At 39.6% G+C, this 12,668-nt stretch overlaps 1 protein-coding gene across 1 annotated transcript in view; it reads right to left on the bottom strand.

Moving 5' to 3' along the window:
- The window catches only part of LOC124607424, a 64,806-nt gene extending 52,437 nt beyond the window's left edge, over positions 1-12,369 (bottom strand). The window contains exons 1-3 of the mRNA XM_047139751.1: positions 12,232-12,369; positions 11,988-12,128; positions 11,717-11,883 (exon numbers count right to left, since the gene is read on the bottom strand). Coding sequence (XP_046995707.1) covers positions 11,717-11,883; positions 11,988-12,030 — 210 coding nt within the window. The 5' untranslated portion in view covers positions 12,031-12,128; positions 12,232-12,369. The remainder of the gene's footprint in view (positions 1-11,716; positions 11,884-11,987; positions 12,129-12,231) is intronic.
- Between the last annotated feature and the right edge of the window lie 299 nt (positions 12,370-12,668).

Genomic DNA, 12,668 nt, shown 5'->3' with positions numbered 1-12,668 from the left:
AACAATATTGTAATCAAGAAACAGCAAAGTTATTTAGATTTCATCATATTAGGTTTAGGACATCAAGTGCCACACGTCAAAATGTACCAGAGTTAAGTACCATTTTGTAACATACTCTTAATAAATGTAATTTGTTATTCCTAATTGTATTGCCACATCTCTTTTGTAGTGCCACCCCATCAAACAAGTGTTTACCTGCCAGCATACAACTCAGCCACCGTTAAAAAACAATAACAAGGAAACAGTTTTCTACTGCCATGGATGTTTGGGCTGAATTAATAGTAGCAGTCAGTTATTCAATTCACAGCAAGCACAGAAGTCCACCTGGGTGTACTCCTCCTTTACACAAATACCAAATAAAAGATTATAATAAAGTTGTTTACTTTAAACCCTTAAGTGCAAGACTAGCAAAATGCTGACAGTATATTGTGTCAGTCAGCCACAATCATAAACAAATGAGAATTTAGACTGCCCGAGGGGAGAGGAACAGTGCAGGGGAATAAGCCCTCTCTCCACCTCGAAAGGCTGTCACCCTAAGTCCAGGTTCTGTGCTTCCACTAAAGCATAACTGACATAATGGTCATAGGCATTGTTGATTCCTTTTGTTGTGGGAAGAGTCACATTCAAATCCCTTTATGCACCAGAATTATTTTCCTCATTCATTTCAAAATAAGAAAAAAAGGTAACAAGCAATACACAACATAAACCAAACTCGAGTGCACAAAGCACTGGTAGTGGTTACAGTGCAATTGTTTGTGCAGTTGGCAACCCCTACCGGTCTCTACAGTTCAAAAAACTCCCCATCTAAAACTGCCACAGTGTAGTGTCCACATAATACAGTGTCCAATTGCTGTTTACCAACAAAATTATGAAGTAAACTGCCAATACCTATCATATTCCACGAACAAATTTTTCTTGCTCCATCACTACCTGGTCCACAATGCAACCTACATTGTCAATTAGTTTGTAGTGTTTGCCACACTTCATATCCAATTTATCCTCTTGCGTATTGAATTACAGAAAAATGTTTTCTTGGATAGTACCTATGATACATAATGAATATTCCCTCTAAATTTCATGTATCTACAACCAGTGATTCGTGCCAGGCACCGAGCTGCACTACTAAAATGCAAATTTAGCCTCGTTGTAGGTTGAGTGTTACAAAACCTTCTGTAGTGGGCACCTTCATTACATAATGTGTGTCCTCTCATACTTTCATATTTTCAAGTCTAATAGTTTAGACTGAGAGTCAGAATGACAACAAAATTTTGAATTCCATTTAATACCTTTCGAGACTAAGTTTCAAAAAATCTGCTCCTAGAGAGCCTCCACACAGTGTGGCCTCAGCAGCCAAAGACTGTCATCATGTGTGTGTGTGTGGGGGGGGGGGGGGGGCAAGGGCAGGGGCTATTTCCGATGAAGGCCTTGTTGGCCGAAAGCTCACTTTCTGACAGTCTTTTTGTTGTGCCTGTCTGCAACTCAGCATCTCCACTATGTGGTGAGTAGAAGTATCCTTTTCATAATACTGTTGCATTCTGTGGGTATTTGGTGTATTTTTGTACAAGATGCTGCAGGGGTGTCATGTGGCAGTTGAGGACCTCATTCAGCTTACTGACATCAACGCAAGTATTTACCAGGAGTCTGCAATGCCATACAGTATGCCACAGAGTCTGCCATGTCTGTCTGTCTGAACACGCTAACCTCCAAAACTACTTGACAAATTTTCACGGGATTTTCACAGGTAACTTGAGCATAACTTGGGACAACATACAGGCTTTATTTCATTAAAATAGGATCATAAAAAAGAAATGTTTCATGTTTTAAAGCTTTATCTAAGACTGCTGTGTCTGTATGTTTGAACAAGCTAATCTCCAAAACTAGATGATTAATTTTCTTTGGGTTTTAACACGTAATGTGTAAGCTTTATTTCACCAGAACCGCATCACAAAATAAAAGACATCATAATTTAAAGTTTTATCTAAATTCGTCTGCTCAGCTTAGAAGTTCGGACATTCAATCATCATTGCGTAGCACACTACGGAACCAATAGACGGCACTTTTAGTTTCGTAGTATGCTCAAGAACCAAAAGATGGCACTATTTTTTTTTTAACTAAGTAACAGACGTATTTTCCGTAGTTTACATCGGTGACAGAACTAAGTGCAGAAATCTTATCTTTATGAATGCAAACTAACAGACAATTTACTTGGCTAGGATATATGGATTTACTGATTTCACTTTGTGCATTAAAATATTTATGACAGTGCTTTGCTTCTTTCAGTAGGGTTTATTTATATTCTTTGCTCGTGAAAACAAATTTATTAAGTTTGCTTCATGATTTGGGTGCCTACTGCCCAGAAAATGGTTAAGTCTTTCTAAACACACCAGAATGGCTAAAAGACTGATGACTATGCAGTCTCAAGAATCTAATGAAGATCATGAGGCACGATTTGCTGTGGCCTGAGAGGATTAGGCCTTAATGTGCTCTTTGCAAACTCCTATTAGAAGTGAGGCACAATGTACCTGTGACCGAGAGCATCATGCATTCTCTCACTTCTCAGATTCCTTCATTCACGGAGGCTTAAAGTTACTTAATTCCAACATAACATCATAGAAACGGAAATTCTGTCAGGAAGTGGCACAGACAAGCGGGTTTTTATACCCAGAATTCTGCTTATTCCAAACAATTTACTATTTCGCGTTAAACTTGTACAATTCCCAGTCAACTTATGTTACGCTATGACCATAAAAAAAACACAAGCCCAGACACTGCATGTTGTGCACATGTGTGTCAGTTGCTTTTCACACAGCCAGAACCACATGGCTCTTTTCGATGTTAGTGACGCAAACCAGCTCTTTGTTCAAACAATGTATACAAAGAAGCTTTTCAAGTCAAAAATAAATACACTGTCTCAGGCATGAGCATAAATAAATACTGGGCAAAGCTGTGTTTCCCAGTTAGTATAATCTATGCAGACTTCTAAGAAAAAAAAAGATACTCAATGTAAAAAGGGGATTTTTTTTTTACAAGAACTCAAGCACTCAAAGTTATTTACTGAGCTGGAATAAACCAACCTTTCTTATTATCAATATGCCTCTCGTATAGAAAGTAGAGATTGGTATACGAAGGAAGTCTGGAAGAAGTAAAAATTCCAATAAAAATTACAAAAAAACTTACACAAAGAGCATCGGAGCCCTCACAAGTGATGACTGCTCCAAGAAAAACCATGCATTCAGAAACAAAGTCTCAAGCCTTACATCAAGATACAAATACAAAGCTGAAATATTTTAACAAAGAAGAAGACATGTCTAAAAAGTGTCAATTAGGGAGCCTGATATTTTCAGACACTTACTGACAATAAGAAACTATTAGAACAATGAAGAAGAATTATATTAAATCGAAGCTTTCAACTTGTACAGTTATAGTAGCAGTGCTGCGATATTGTACTGCATTGTTAACAACTACAGAACATAAACATTAGAGATACAATGTCTACACTGTACACAGGGCATCTCTCCCACAAACATATACTGCTCATCATTTCTTTCATGCAATATCAAGTGTTGATGGAAAGCAGTGGTTTGTATCCTGTTTTAAACAAAGTGATTTTTAAAACAGAATTACACATGCCCATTCAACAGAGCAGCTGAAAATTAGTTAAGTGTGACATTTATTTTATCTGTATGTATTAACAGGGACAGTAAAGCATGAAGAATAACCAGTACTCCAGCACTGGTTGGTTGGTTTGTGGGGTTGAAGGGACCAGACTACAAAGGCTATCAGTCCACGACAGCACTGTCCTGGCCTGGTCTGACAGCTACTACTACCTGTCAACACTGTTCAGTCACTGTGAAGTGCTGGTTATTCTTAGTGTAATACTGTCCCCGCTAATACATACTGATAAAACAAATATCACACTAGACGAATACGGGACAGCAATATCGAATGGGCACTTAAAATTTTGCTTTACAAATAATTTTGTTTGCAACAGGAAACAAACCAACACTTTCTGTCAACACTGGGCATTGCTTGGAAGAAATGATGAGCAGTATTTGTTTGGGCAAACGCTAGAGAAAATGCGCCAAACAACTCTTAGGAAAGACGCATGGTATATTTAACAGTTATTTGTTAACCAAAAATTTACCTGAGTTAGCCCATGCTAAATTAATTTTGAACCAAGCACGAAGAAATTGAGACTGACAACAGCATTAAATAAGAGGCTCCCAAGCTATTAAACAACAATAAACAAGTTTTCCATAACAACGTATCGAGAATATTTAACTGGAGGAAACCACCTCAATTAAAATCAGATGCTGTACATAAAAGTAATTATTAAATGCAACATCTCTTTCCACACTCCCATTGAGAGTGAGTTATAACAGAAGAGTCCGTAACTATGACTGTGTTCATACACTGCCAACATCCACAAGCACCTCAATGATGGTTATCAGCATTTGACAAGTTCTGTTCCATCCCAGCACAGCACCATGTCACAGTGCAATAGTCCGAGACCAATGACACAGCCAGTAGCTACCAATGCATCTGCTACACAGCTCACCCAAGAGCCCAATGGGTCTTATTAATATTAAGCTATAATCAGTGAAGTCATTATGAATTATGATGCAGTGTTAATGAATGGCTTACGATTTTCTCATGATTTATGAAGTGCTTGAGTAGCTACACTATTAGGGAACACTTAACCATCATTATTACTTATTTAATTTACTTACAATAACAATAACAAATTACTTCATAAGTATTGCTTTCACAGATGAGCAAATGATGAAGGAGTCATTTATGCAGATAATACTTCAACAATTAGCCCAAGTCACAAAAAAAAACAAAAAACAAATGGAGAAAATGAATCATAGGTTGCTTGAATTGACATCACACGTAAACAGCAGGATGGATCACTTAGAGCTGAAGAACTACACCTTAACAAAGTAAAGTACCTAGACGTGATATGGGAAGAACATTTGCTAGAAGTGATTATCAGCCACTTACCATGGAGAGTAAGGTACAAACTTTTAGGCAGCGACGATAATATGATGGTGAGCCTGCATGACAGCAAGGTCTTTAGCACCCGTCCTAATGTAGTGAGTGTGATAAAGCCGCAAAATTATTAAAATGGAAGTTGCAAATAAAAAGTTGACCAATGTCCTAAAAATGACTGGAACAAGATCAGTAACTTATTAGGATATCTGGAACAGGTATAAATGGTAGAAAGACAGGCAGAAAGATGGCAATCCAACAATAATAGCAATAATAACAGCCTAAATATTACATACAAATGATACTGATAACAATAAGGGATCATGAGGAATGACATTACCCATTTAGGAGACTGTAGAAGCAATGATCAGGAGTATAACACATCAGCAACTAGGTGTAGAAAAGGAACTGGTAACAGGGAACACCCAAATAGAACATTCAATAATAACAACACGATTAAGGAAGGAGAAAATGAATAACCTCCCATGAAGGGTCATGTCCCTAGAAGCATTGGAAAATGAGCCACATCAGTAACTTTCCGATTAATTCATTACAATGACAAAAATAATTTGATAGAAGATGTATGAGAGGAAAATGAGCAATCCCTCAAAACATATGTCCAATCAAAAATCAAGCATTTAGTAGGACATGTACCAATACACAAAATTCTAGATTCAGGCAGTGAGGTATGTGTAACAGACCTGAGCTTCTTCGAACAAAAAAACATGTTACATACATTTCCTAGACTTCCCGTAAGCAGAGTCAAGGTTATTGGAATAATGAGAACCACTGTTAAACTGGTGCAAGAAGAATTATTAACTACATTTATTCTAAATGGATACACATTTGACTACCCGATATTCTTAGTTGTATGATTAAACAATGGAAACTCCAAGGAGGCATGTCAACACTGTAGGAAAATATAAATTGCTACTTATTGTAATGATGATGCATTAAGTTGCAAACAGGCATAATAAAAAGACAATTACACCACAGGTTTCGGCCACAGCCTTCATCATTAGTTTCTTTAGGTTAGTTTCATCAGACAGTCTCTGAACCTTAGTCCCAACTGCTCTACAGTACTTTTCTCCAAATGAAATAGCTTAAATGACTTGTTATTTAACTCCAAGAGTGGGTTCACCCTTTCACAGAACTTGCGAGGAGCTCATTAGGTCTAGCCATCATCGTCCTCAGTGGACACATCTGAATGCTCAGATACTTGTACAGTGAACAAAAGGAAACAATGTAATTAACATTTGCACAACAGAGGTCCAGAGCACTCGGAAAATGGACAGTATGGTATGGTTTCAATGGTATGGAATAGCATGGTAATGTTGTTATAATTATCTTTACGACCAATAAAGTAGAAAACGTAGTAACAAATGGGGGAAAAAATTTCAAGAATTGATCGGGGTTAGCCAATGAAATGAATGAAACTGAATTCTGTGGTTAGCTTATTTCAAAATACTTGCTTATGTTATATTTATCAATGCACGTGGAATTGTCATAGCAGTTTAAGGACACTTTTGGTAGTTAAAAATTTAATACGGATTGCATAGTTACTGCTACTCAAGCTGAAAGAGAACTTACATAACTGATGTTGAATCATTATTGGCTGCTGTCAAAATTCCTATACCTAACTGTTGACTGCAACTATTCTATTTTCCTCTCTTACTCTGCTGCTAAGTGTCTATAAAATGCCGTTCAACTGATCAGATAAAATACGAGTCATCTCCCAAGGGCTGTTGGTTGGCTGATTTGGGGCAGAAAGGGACCAAACTACAGGGTCATCAGTCCCTTTTTATTGATGCAATCAAGACTCAAGGTACAAAAACACCCAACACCACACCTAGAAAGAAAACGAATGGAATGAACAGAAAACGGGGAAAACACACCACAAAGAAAAGTAGGAGAAGGCATTAAAACCATAGAGCATATGGTCTGGGCTGGCTGATCACAGTAATAAAAGAGGATGAGCCAGCCACTCTGCAACACATTAAAATGTCCACCCCAAAAAGACAAGGCAAGATGAACACATGTAGTGAAAAGACGACCACCAAGACAAACAACTGCAAAGAAAGTGCGACAGAGTTAAAATGGAGGGAGGGTGGTGACCTCAGAGAGAAAGCTAAATGCCCACCCTTAGATAGTATGATAAAAACCCCTCTCACGAATAAAATGTAAAACTAAATCTGCTGTTGAGGCATTGTCGCCCAACGTCGAAGCTAGGGTGCTGGGAAGATTAAAAGTCTGCTGCAGAGCGGCTAAAAGTGTGCAGTCCAGCAAGATGAGGATGACAGTCGTATGTGAGCCACTGTGACACCAAGGTGGGTCCTCGCGACGAGGAGGTAGCCACACATGGCCAATGTGTAGCCGGCAGAGAACCACAGAGACCCTGCAAGAGGCCCGCATGAAGGTCTTCCACACGTTCGTGGCCTCCTTAAGGGCACACAGTTTGTTGTGAATACTGAGATTATGTCATTCCGTCTCCCAAAGCTGAAAAACATTGCGACGTAATAATGATCGCAGGTCAGTTACAGGGATGCCAATCTACAGAAGCAGTTTCCATGTAACCCGTTTGGCCAGCCTGTCGGTAAGTTCATTTCCTAGGATTCCGATATGGCCTGCGGTCCACACAAACACCATAGAATGACTGGACTGATCCAGGGCATAGATGAACTGCTGGATGGTCACTACCAAAGGATGGTGGGGGTAGCACTGGTCGATAGCTTGTAGGCTGCTCAAGGAGTCAGTACACAGAAGAAACAACTTGCCAGGACATGAGAAGATGCGCTCAAGGGCATGAGAAATGGCTGCCAGCTCTGCACTGAAAACACTGCAGCCATCTGGCAAGGAGTACTGTTCAATGTGTCCTCCATGAACATATGTGAAGCCAACGTGACCATCAGCCATCGAGCCGTCAGTATAAACCACTTCATGGTCTCAGTACATGTCAAGAATCGAGAGGCAGTGACAGCGGAGATCCGCAGGGTTAACTGAGCCCTTAGGACCATGTGAAAGGTCCAGGAGAAGCTGCCTAAGTGTACACCATGGAGGGGTACATGAATGGACCTTGAGTATAGGTGGTAAAGGCAAGGACTCCACTTCAGGCAGAAGAGATCAGACGTGAACCACAATCTTAAGCCCTGACCTGGGCCTCCGATGAGGAAGATGAACCGCTGTGGATGGGAAAAGGAGACAGTAATTCAGATTCTCAGGAAACTATGAATGTGTGCAGCGTAACTGGTGAGTAGTTGTGCACATCTAAACTTCAATGGAGGGACTCCAGCCTCCACCAGGGCGCTGGTTACTGGACTCATCCTAAAAGAACCTATTGCCAGTCAAATGCCACAGTGGTGCACTGGGTCAAGTAAACGCAACACTGAGGGCACCACCGAACCATAAAACAGACTCCCACAGTCAAGGTGGGATTGAACAAGGACTCTGTAGAGCTGCAGCAGCGTAGAGTGATCTGCACCCCAGTTGGTGTTGCTCAGGCAGTGGAGGGCTTCAGGTGCTGGCAGCACTTTCACTTCAGCTGACGAAGATAAGGAAGCCACGTCAATTGGACGTTGAAAACCAGTCCTAAGAATTGATATGTCTCCACTACAGTGAGTGGATCGTCATTAAGATAACGTTCTGGTTCCGGATGTCTTGTGACACCTGGACAATGAAGAATGGAATGGCCAGCAATGAGTCCTGATCGAAACCCCATCAAGCATTTGTGGGACAAGCTTGACAGACATGTTCACGGTCATCCTATTCAACCACTGACTATCCAACAACTTTCAAAGGTGACCTCCGTAGAGTAATATAGAGCATGCCATTGTGAGAGTTTTCTCCTTCTTGAAGCGATCTTCTTACTCGTTTCGGAGGGTTCCTGCCATCCATCAGACTTCTCCTGTGAAATGACTACTATCCCGAAGTAACAGGCGCTGATGGGTTCACAAACAAGGGTTTATTATTCCAATTACAAATTGGTTTAACTTCCAGTTGTCAAGAACTTTTTACAACCAACAACGAGAACAGACTGTCATTACACTTCTGAGTCAAATTTGGTTCTGTGTTATCTACTGGTCTCCCCAGTTACCAAGTCTCAGGATCACATAATTTTGCCACAGATGGAGCTCCAAGCATGCCGCACTTCTCAGCAGATGTTGAGCCCCAGCCCGCTCTGATGCCATGAGTAGCCATATGGCTACCTATAACTATTATCACGTAAACCCAGCCATTCAGTTCTCAGCCTTATATTTATTTCTGTAAACACCAACACACATGATCTCGCAATCTCAATTCAGCAGTAAGTGTGCATATCACCAACTCCCAATGTCCACCATATGTTTTTTGCTGATAAGATAACAAATGAATACAGTTGTTGAGCAAAACTGCATGTGGATAGAATGAGATGAAAGTATACAATAAAGTACAGAGATACAATCCAGAAGGAAAGAGAGAGACCTGTACAGTAGACAAGGAAAATGGTAATCTTAAGATGATGAGGTTATATAGTGCTCGCTCTAACTTTTCACTTGATGCAAGTAAAGAGTCCCTCCCTCTGATGTTTCACCAATCCTGTGAAATTCATTGATTCTGAGTCTGTAAGCTCCTCGAAGTATTGCTTCCATATTTCTGCCTCATTTTCCACTCCCATTATCCAATTACAGTTTGTCCCCAATGATTCTATGATGTGATCCATGAACAATGGCAATTTGCATAGGTCAAAATGTGGACAGGGATTGCATTGTTGCCAGTTCCAGGCAACAGGTGCACTGCACACATACACATGCTTTACACTTGATGAAAGCATGTACCCTGCAAATTATGTCTCTCATGTGCCTGCGTAGAATTTGTCGCTTGCCACTGACAACAGCCATGATAACTTGAAACAAATTGAATAACAATTCACTAAATAACTCATTACAATCATTTTCAGGTCCTCACACTAGCTACTACATTCACAATGGAGTACTCAGGACACTACTGAACACTCATAGGCCGCCAGAGAATGCAAGACATAGTTGCACACAACAAGCCTAAACTTGACTGCCATTGTTTGTGACTCCAGCTATTGTTATCAGTGCAGTGTTTTGCAGTATTCTCCACCGACAAAACCATTTACGATCTACCCACTATGAATTAACACACAAATGAATTACAGACCATGACTGCGAGTGGGTACTGATTTGTAGAAAGTTTGTGCCAGACCAGGATTCAAGCCCGGGTCTCCTGCTTACTAGGCAAATGCTCTGACCACTAACCCAACCAGACACAGGCATGATAGGGTAGTCTGTGCAGTTGCCACTGTGTCCAATTACACACACACACACACACACACACACACACACACACACACACACACAGACGACAGCTAATGATCTCTTCAGTGCTGATTCACACCAGGCTTGAACTCTTACAGGAATCGGCAAAATGCCGCAAATAATGAGAATAATCGGCTAGTGGCACTCCACCAATAGTGTGTGGACAAGTTGAGAATTTGGGTCTGATGAGAAGCTTGCTAGGGTAGCCCATGCAGTTACAATGACCGCTGTGTGTAGATGGCTTAGTGGTCGGGGCATCTGTCTAGTAAGCAGGAAGCCAATCCTTGTCCAGCACAAATTTTCAACTTCCCCCACTGATTTAAATCAATGCCCACTTGCAGCCAACATTTGTAATTCCCTTCTGTCTTAACCAAATTTTGTAGATGACACAAAAACAGCTTATCCCCCAAGACAACTGGCAGTTATCCACTCACTTCTAGAATGTGTATGAATATTCTCTAATGAATCTCTGTATTCCAGATTCCAAGAGTATTACCTTTGCCATTTAAAATGGGAACAGCCATCTGACACTGAACCAATCAGTTCAAAACAAGTAACAATGCTATTTGCATATAATAAATGGCATTGTTTAAACAGTGACATGTAGCTGCCTTCATCTTATTGTAGGAATTAAGCTGTATTTTCACACAGACAAGGTCTCGCCCTGTCAGTTTTCAACACAGTATTTATATGTTATTCTCAATAAATAACAGTGCAGTGACATAAGTAACATGCTATCAGTGATAGATGAAAAGCGCATACAAATGACCAAGCAGACGCCTTGCTGCAAGCTGTGGTTTCTGTTAATGTTACGATCTCATGTATCACATATAAGCAGATACAGGTCTATTAGTTCTGTATTATTTCATTTGTTATCCTGTTCCATCTAGATTTTTTATGGCTAAAAATTTAGGCATTTCAAAACAAACACATGAATAATGTTGATTCTTCATGATCCCTTGATGTTCTCTGCCAACAATAACATCTGCAAAACCATATACTTTCTTATTAACAGTGACACAAGTAATAAAATACATCGGTGTGTAACAGTTGAAAGGAGCGATTTAAGATCTTGACCCGGTTTGTAGGGCTGAAATTAGACTCCCAGTTTTTCCAAATAAAAACAGTACATGTGGGCTCTAAGTGTCATTACTGAATCATTCGGCAAAATGGGACACAATCTTGTGCTGGAGGGATGCCTGATTACAAAATATCATTAGGATTTTAACTCTCAAACTTCTATGCAACATTCATCTATGGTGAAATGATCAGCATATAAATTTAGTTCCTTACTCAACATTTAATTTAAAATCCCTACAGAAAATCGGAATACAAAATTAAAATTACATAAAAGTGAATTTGATAATCATATCAACGCTGATTTAAAAGACGCTGGAATTTCTTACCGGATCACTACAACAGATATCACAATTTTCCGTTAAATCACATAAAGCTGGGATAGCTTCATTGTAGGCTGGATGATAACGCATTCGTTCTTTATTATAAATACTCTTAATTGGTGCTTTGCTCCAATTAATTGGTCGATATGAAAGCGCTGTTACTTTTTCAATGCCTGTAACAACACACAATCCCATACGTAACACAAGAAAATGGAAACACGACCAGGTTATTTTATAGTTTTATATACTACAGTGTAAGAGGTTGGATAATACTCACAAAAATAAAAAATCATAAATCCATAAACTGTCTCAAAATACATTTTTAGAAGACTGACATTTTATAACAGTTTTGGACGCAAACGTTTCCTTCCTTAATAAACTCGCTACAAATGCAGAACTGTCCTCAATGCGTCGTTGCCTAGCAACATAGATTCAAACATACCGCGAAATATTACCAAAGCAAACTACCAAATAAGCAAAAACTACACATCAACATTCTTTCACGATAAAGATCGATTTACACTTATCTGAGCGAAATGGGCCGGAACTTCGTCGGAACATTCCACAATGCATTCAGTTAGTTGGTTACTTTCCATGAATCATATTGCACGATAAATCGTCATGATGTGTAACGATTCATTTTACATTCGTATTGAAAATTAATTTGTACATCTATTTGTACTCTTAAACATCACCGTATAATTTTTCTTATTTTTTTTTTTCCAAATGGCGCTATTTAAGCAATCCATCAACACAACGGATTGAGAATGGACGGAACGTCAAAGTTTCTGGAGAAGTACGTTTTGACGTTGACCAGAGGAACGGTGATGCAGTCTTCTTAACATCGTTAGTTTCGGCCAATTCACATTGGTCTTCGCGTCACGTCTCGGCACCGTCACGTCAGGGTGAACTCCGTGGAGTAAAGAATTTTATACTTCCATTGCGTATTCACTCTGTC

This window comes from Schistocerca americana, chromosome 3 (genome assembly GCF_021461395.2).
Source record: "Schistocerca americana isolate TAMUIC-IGC-003095 chromosome 3, iqSchAmer2.1, whole genome shotgun sequence".
Taxonomy (NCBI): domain Eukaryota; kingdom Metazoa; phylum Arthropoda; class Insecta; order Orthoptera; family Acrididae; genus Schistocerca; species Schistocerca americana.
Note: the sequence above shows the minus strand (reverse complement) of the source record. Positions and strands in the feature narration are given on the sequence as shown.